Genomic DNA, 7,751 nt, shown 5'->3' on the forward strand with positions numbered 1-7,751 from the left:
CAATGAGATGAAGTCCCATGACAAAATCAGTATTTAAAATTAAGAAAACTTTTCAGCCTTTTTGCTCCACTCCCAAACCATTATAAGAAGTTCAGAAAAAGGGTTCTACGCATGCTCTGAAAAACTCATTGGATTTTAATAGCAGTTTGAGACTATGATGGAAAATACTTCTTATTTTATTGAAATATGGTAGAAATATGTAACCTTCTAGAACTCTTACAATTGGCCTTTGGGCTTAGATTTCAGAGCAATATAGCAGCTAAAATGAATGCTGAATCCCTAATGTAGTTATGCCATGGTTTGTAGCTCCTTGGTTTGTACAATAAAAACATTTTCTTCTAGGTAAAAGAAGAGAATCAGGATAATTCTTGCTGATCACTGGGCACATCTGCAAAAATAATTAGCTGTTCCAGCTCTTAAGATCAATAAAGCTTATTCCTAAAAGTAGTGACTAGAAAAGAATAAAATTTTATAGTGACAGTAAACCTTAAAGCTTCTAACCGGGTAAAGTTTTTTCTTTAGGCTTTAACTTGTGTTTTGAGCTTTTAAATATACTTTCCAAAGTAAAATGATTAACTATATAAGTCCTATGTCTCCCTCTCATGGTCATACTTCTTACCACCACACATTTCGAATGACAATTTACAATGAAATACTTTATAAGACTTAAAAAGACATAAGGCCAAAATTTCTTCCAAAAATAAAACATTTGATAAGATAGCGCCTTACCTATTTTGACCAAAATAACAACAACAAAAGTACCATTTGGCAGCTGTCAATATTTAATCAGTGGCTCACTTGTGGTGTTGGAGGCCAAGGAAAAAGCAACTTCTTTAATCTTGAGTCTCACTAGTATGTCAAATCCATGTCCAGGGTGGTCCCTGGCATGGATTTGGGAGAAATGCATTTTAGAAGGAGGTTGTGGAGGGGAAGGGGTGGGCCAGGAAAAGAGGGAAGGTAGAGAGAGAGTGAGACAGGGAAGAGAGAATGAGACAGACAGATGGCGGGGAGGGAGAGAGACAGACAGACTGACTTGGGGAGAGGGAGTAAGACAGGGATAGGAAAAGACAGGGCAGTGGAGAGGACAGGAAGAAAGACAGAGATGGGGGAGAAAGAGTCAGACACAGGGAATAAAACAGAAGTGGAGGAGTAGAAACAAAGGGGCTGGGATGGGAGGAAGGGGGGTGCTACGATCTGAATATTTGTGTCCCTTGAATTCACATGTTGAAACTTAACCACAAGGTGATGGTATTAAGAGGCGGGGCCTTTGCGGGGGTGACTAGATCTAAGGGTGGAGCCTTTGTGAATGGAATTTGCACCTTAAAAAAGAAGCTTGACGGACGCTCCAGCCCTTCCCACCACGTAAGGACAAAGCAACAAGGAACCATCCAGGAAGCCTTCACCGGACACCAAATCTACTGACGCCTTGATCTTGGACTTTCCAGCCTCCAGAGCTGTGAGCAATAAATTGCTGTGTTTTTTTTTTTTACTAAGTTAATCAGGGCTAAGAGTTTTTGTCATAGCAGCTGGAATGAACTAAGACAGTGGGGAAGGTGAGAGGTGGGAGAGATGGAGACAGAAACAGAGACAGAAGCAGAATGGGAGAGCCATGGAGAGGGATGAGGAGGGTGAAGATAGAGAAAAAGAGAAAGAGGGAGGGCGAGGGTGGGGGGAGGCAGGGAGAAAGAGAAAAGTGGGAGAGAAAGAGAGACGGACTCGTGGGGTAGAGGAAGATGAGGAAGAGGGAGAGAAAAGGGGGAGAGAGGAGAGAGTCAGGGAGACGAGGAGGGACGGAGGGAGGGAGGGCAAGGAGAGAGCGAGGCCCAGAAAGCACGTGGGACAGACACAGAGAAAGTGAGCCACATACCGGCAGCAAGTAACAGCACGTGCGAGGCAGAAAGCAAGTCAGACACTGAAGATAAGAGAGAGACAGAGGATGAGATGAAAGACAGAGACGGACGTAGGCAGGGAGCAACAAGAAGGGAGGAAGGAGACAGAGTGGTAGGGACCGAAACCATCCAATATATTTTGCTTCTTGCAAAATAGCAACTTGCTTTATATTGTAAAACAAAGAATACGTTCTGCTTGTGCGATACAGCGAGTTGGTAGGCCGGGCAGATGGTATATTTGGGCATCTGCGCAAGGTGGCTATTTTGAAATCAGCCAGTATGTGGACGGCCAGTCACTGGACATGGCTTTAGAGCTGGGTGACATTTACCATCCGCATGTCTAAATTGAATCACTTCAGAAAAATATTTCAAAAACTCCTGCAATGTTATGCGTTTCAATAATGATGCCAAGTTATAGTTAAAGAATGTAACAGGGAAAGAATAAGAAGTCCCCGCGAGAAACACAAACGGACGGGATCTATGTGTATACAACATGGCCCTCGTCCCAGGGTCGCCACCCGAGAGGAACGGCGGGGCTGCAGCAGTCGTGATGATTAAATGGTGTAGGACGTTGCCTCAAATACTGACCTTAAAGAACCATATTAGGCTGATATTGCCCGGGTGTTCTTCTTTGGTTATTTCCCAATAAGCAAATGTAAATTCCATAGCTTACCCTAAAAGGAAATTCTGCTTTTTGAGGTTTAAAAACATCATCAGAGCAGTGCAGTGAGTGAGTGTCACACCTACCATTGCAGGGAGGCAGCTGACAGGCCCTGACCGACTCGGGCTTCTCGCCGTCGCAGTGGTCTCCAGCCCTGCAGAGAACCTGCCGCACTTCCGTTCCCTCACCGCAGGTGACAGAACACTGCAGAAACAAAGGCTATGGTCACAGACCTGTATACCACCAAGACCTTGCATAGGCGTGCACACGCGCGCGCACACACACACACAGCTCTGGAGTTCCTTCTCTACTGACACTGTGCCCCACAGTGGTTTTGGAGACAAATGATCCTGAATTTGCACCCTGGTTCCATTATTTACCAGCCTGGACACACTGTTTTTTTCTCTATGAACCTCAGCTTTCCCATCTGGTAGAGAGCTGGGATAATAATACCTGCTTTATATGATTGTTGACAGACTAAACGACGGCAAAGGAAACAGTGTATGCAAAACAGTAGCAAAATGCCTGGCACCTAGTAAGCATTCCATATGAGAGGAGCCATGATTGTGATGACGTTAGTATCTGCTGTAGCGATGTCTGTTTTCAGGGAGTCCATCATGGTGTTGAGCTCCCCACTTCATCTCTCTTACAGATGGTGGAATTTACTGCGGTGCTACTTATTTAATTCAACCTCCGCACTACTATAATCTATTGAAGGGGCCTACTGTTCTAATACCAAGCCCAGAAATTTCCATGCCATTGTCCTAAGTAGGCACTCTGGAGGAAGGAATTCTCTTCTGGGACTTTGATAGGAGTTATCTTTATGGTCCTGCGTGGGTGACCTTCGTTGTGCTTTGGTTTGCCTGTCCCCTCCAAAACTCACGTTGAAATTTAACTGCCATTGTAACAGTGTTGAGAGGGACCTTTCAGAGGTGGATGTTTAAGAGGTGACTAATGGCACGGATGAATGCTGTTGTCTCTGGAGTGTTTGGTGATTGCAGGAGTTGGCTCCTGGGAAAAGAATTTTCTGTCTGTCCTCGCCATGTGATGCCTCCTGCCATAGGAGGACCCTGGCCAGACGCTGGTGCCACGCTCTTGGACTTCCCATCCTCCAGAACCATAAGCCAAATAAACTTCCGCTTTTGTAAATTACCCAGTGTGTGGTACTCTGCTACGTTAGCAGGAAACAGACTAGGACAACCTGCCCGTTCCTTCCTTTCTGAGCCTATTCTCCACTGATTCATTCTCTCTCTGCTTTTTGATGCCTTTTCCTCCTATAAACTCTTCTATGGCCACATGGCTCTTTATTTTGAGTCTTTAAAAATACTAAAGTTAGGTTGTAATACGGGCAACATTGAGTCAGCCAGTCACCAAACGAACATCATCAGGAACATCATATGGACGGGTGCCACATGCCAGGCACCAGCTGGGTACTAGGGAAGCAGGGCACACTATTTTCAAAAAATGTATGCACTAGTGGCAGTCATAGACTCAACGACTGGAGTTAGAATACTCTTCCACGAACGTCATGCTGAGGGTAAGTTGCGCTGCCTTATGGATGCAGAGGAGGAAATTCCAGGAAAGGCGCAAGCTGCAAGTTGGGAATTTGGACTATGGAGACGAGCCTTGGTGGATGAGGGGGAGATTCTCAGCTAGGAGGAGAGGGAAGGAGCTGAAAGACAGGAGGCTGAACAAGCACGGACTGCTTGAAACAGTAAGAGGTTTACTCAAACTGGGACAAAGAGTTGGAAAGAAGAAAGGACAGGAGGAGTTAGGTGGTGCCAACTGAGGCAGGGCCCTGCATTCAGTGTCACGAGTCTGGAATTCATCCTGCAGGACAAGGAAGTCAACAAAGATATTAGGGAGAGGACCAGTCACCTTTCAGAATCCTGTCGCAAAACACCCAGACATGGTGGGTCCCTCCGACTACTCATAAATGCACAAAGAAGTATTGATTTTTCCTAACACCTTCAGGTTACTGCAAAACACGCAGAAATTCTCAGTTCACGCAAAGCCTACTTTACGTCCAAGTAAAATTAAAATAAGCTACACATGCTTACACACATGCATTATGTATGCACACACAGAATCCACACACCCACCTCATTCCAGGGCCCTGTCTTCCACTGTGCGGGGCAGGGCACCCTGTTACAGGGCCGGCGGCTCTCGGGACGGTCACCCGCGCAGTACTTGCTGTGCACAGAGCGGTTGGTGCCATTCTGGAGAGGCTGAAGGCAGCGCACGGTGCGAAGCTGGTAGCCGGAAGTCCCGCAGGTTTTGGTACAGTGTTCCCACTCTTCTGCCACCCAGCTGTGGGCGCAAGGGGTTAAAATTGAACACTGTCACCGGCATGTATAATGCGGCGCAGATCAAAGCCTAGACTTCTCTGCTCTCCGAGTGACTTGTAACCCATCGGGGCACACTGCAGTTCAGGAGATAGTTCCAGAAAGGTGGATGCGCATTCAACAACTTTCTAAGAGGCCTGATGGTTCTATTTTTAATGACTTACTATTTTTTTCCCTCGCAGTGACTCTGAGACCTTCTCTTTTCCTAAAGGATGATCTACATAGGGCTTCTGAAACTCATCTTAAGGTTGCCCTGTCAGGTTCAGACATGAGGGAAGTTTCCAAGGGTAGCACGAACCCACTCTCGGCCACATTGACTCATGGTGTTACACACCTGAAAGTGAAGTGAAAAGGGAATGTCCCTGTCGCTTGCTAAGACAAACTGATCCGGCCGCTGCTGCCTTTTCATGAGACCTGTAGAATTTGCTCATGTCTCAATATTCCAGCCGAGATGACCATTTGATTTCTACAGCTGCTGCTGTGAAGGCTACCGGACACAGCTACACTGTTTGGATAGCTCAGTTCTTCTTGGCCCTAATTATTGGTCCTGACAAAGGTAGTGTGTGTATCAGGGCTGGGGAAAAACTATTCCCATGAATGCACCAGACAGAAATATTTCCAAAGAGACATTTTCAAAAAATGTTTCCCATGGGGACATTTCCCAAATTCTAGTGGCATTGTCGGTGCCCCAAGAACTCTCCAAATCAACCGTGGATACAATATTATAGACACTTCACAATTACCCAGTCCCAAAGGGCTGTCACCATTGACTCCGTTTGGTTTATTAATCTGTCAGTATGTAGTTGAGGCATACTATTTATTTTTTTTCTAAAGTTCCTTTTCCTCTGCAATTTTTTTTCTTTCCATATATATATGAGGCACCAAATTACAACTCTGATAAAATCTTGGTAGCCTTTGCTATTCACAGTTTAAGACTGCTTTAGTCCGTTAAACTGGCCGGCCATAAAATGCATTATGGTAACCGAACTGAGGAATTTTGCTCAATTTTGAAGACCTCAGTAGTGACTCTCATTTGAAGACAAACATCGTATGAGAAGTACACTTCATAGATATAGACACTTCTGATTACCTTTATTCCCTCCTGAAATCTCTGGTATGATAATAAGTGATAAAAATGTTTAAACCCACAAAGGCAAAGGAAATTGAGAGGAAGCCACAGCAGCATAATTTGGGGGCCTAGAAAACAGATGGACATGTGGCAAATAACTCAGCCAATCGAAGAAGGATGAAGTCTAAATCCCCGGTATAAGCTCGTAAACAAATTGACTTGCAGAGCAAAGCTTTAGAAATGTATAGGGGTTGGTGGCCTCAGGTAGAGGGTGGGCTGTGACAGAAAGGGTGAAGTCCAGGCTGAAAGCAGGAGAACTTAGGAAAAGTCTGTTTGGATTTGGAAGCACTTAGACCTCCTGATTTTTAACCCCAGAGGGTAATTACCCCTCTCCCACCTTAGAAGAGGACACGAGGTTTATCCTCTGTAGAATGCGGACCATACTTTTAACTGGGTACGACAGACATGATCACGAGAGAGAAGGAAACCAGAGTAAAAACAAAGAGTTATGTAAAAATTCGTATGTGAAATGGCGACCTATACACACAAAATACTGACACCAGACTCTGTACATACAAAATTCTAGACACCTATATGCACAAAATTTACAGAACAGCTATTGAAGAGAACTACACTCCCTAGGCAAGAGATTGACTCAGCTCTGTGGAATCCGATCGTTTCATAAGAAATGCCCTAAATACATAATTAATTGAAGGTCTTTCAATGGAATGGATAAGCCAGATCACCCTATAGTTAAGCCCACCAGCTAACAGGTCTCAATTATAAAGCAAACTATCAATCAGCCTTTTTAACACTGTGTGCTTTTATATGAATGAAGAGCCCCAAATCACCAGACACAGAAATCCTCTAATACAAATGAAGCGGAGAAAGGCAGGGAGGGGAGGGAGAAAAAGAAGAAAAGAACTTGAAAGAAATGATGTGGGAACAGATAATAATTTTTGATATCGTAAGAGAGAGAAAAAATAAATTGCATCTGTGAAATAAGAAACAAATGCCTCGAGAAAGGAATACTTGATGAACAAAACACAGCTCTTGAATATTCGTGATACGATAGCAAAAATGCAAGATTCAGCAAGTGGAACAACGTACAATAGGAGAGAAAAGTTGAACTACAAATGTCCCAGAAAAAAAGAATGCTGAAAAATAGAGGAAATTTTTCACAGAAAAAAATACAATAAAATCTCCCAGAGAAAAAGGATATCGGTTTCATATTTTAAAAAGTCTACAAGTGTCACTTGTGACAATATAGATGAACCTGGAGGACATTAGGCTAAGTGAAATGAACCAGACAGAGAAAGACGAATATTTAATAGCACATGGTCTCACTTACACGTGAAATCTAAAAAAGTAGAAATTACAGAAATAGAGAGTAGAAGGCGTAAGTGGGAATGGGGAGGTATTGGTCAAAGCATAAAGAAGGAATACGTTTTTGAGATCTATTGTACAACATGGTGATTATAGTTAATGATTTAATATATATTTCAAAATTGCTCAAAGATTTTAAATGTTTGTACCACAACAAAAACTATAAACATGTGATGTGATGGATAGGTTAATTAGCTTTAATCATTCCATAGTATATACATGTATTAATATCAAAACATCACATTGTACTACATAAGTATGTACAATGATTATTTTTTGATTTTAAAGAAGTCTACAAGTACACAGCACGATAGATGAGAAAAAATGAGCCCTATGGCAATTTTATCACTGTGAAATTTCAGGACACTGGGAACAAAATGAAGATCCTACAGACTGTGAAA

At 43.4% G+C, this 7,751-nt stretch overlaps 1 protein-coding gene across 1 annotated transcript in view; it reads right to left on the reverse strand.

Annotated features, from left to right (window-relative positions):
- The window catches only part of ADAMTS3 (ADAM metallopeptidase with thrombospondin type 1 motif, 3), a 334,233-nt gene that overhangs the window by 3,050 nt on the left and 323,432 nt on the right, over nt 1-7,751 (reverse strand). Inside the window, exons 20-21 of the mRNA XM_012659836.1 lie at nt 4,653-4,860; nt 2,637-2,754 (exon numbers count right to left, since the gene is read on the reverse strand). Coding sequence (XP_012515290.1) covers nt 2,637-2,754; nt 4,653-4,860 — 326 coding nt within the window. The remainder of the gene's footprint in view (nt 1-2,636; nt 2,755-4,652; nt 4,861-7,751) is intronic.

The sequence above is a fragment of the Propithecus coquereli genome, unplaced genomic scaffold, assembly GCF_000956105.1.
Source record: "Propithecus coquereli isolate 6110/MARCELLA unplaced genomic scaffold, Pcoq_1.0 Scaffold64, whole genome shotgun sequence".
In the NCBI taxonomy this organism is placed as follows: Eukaryota; Metazoa; Chordata; class Mammalia; order Primates; family Indriidae; genus Propithecus; species Propithecus coquereli.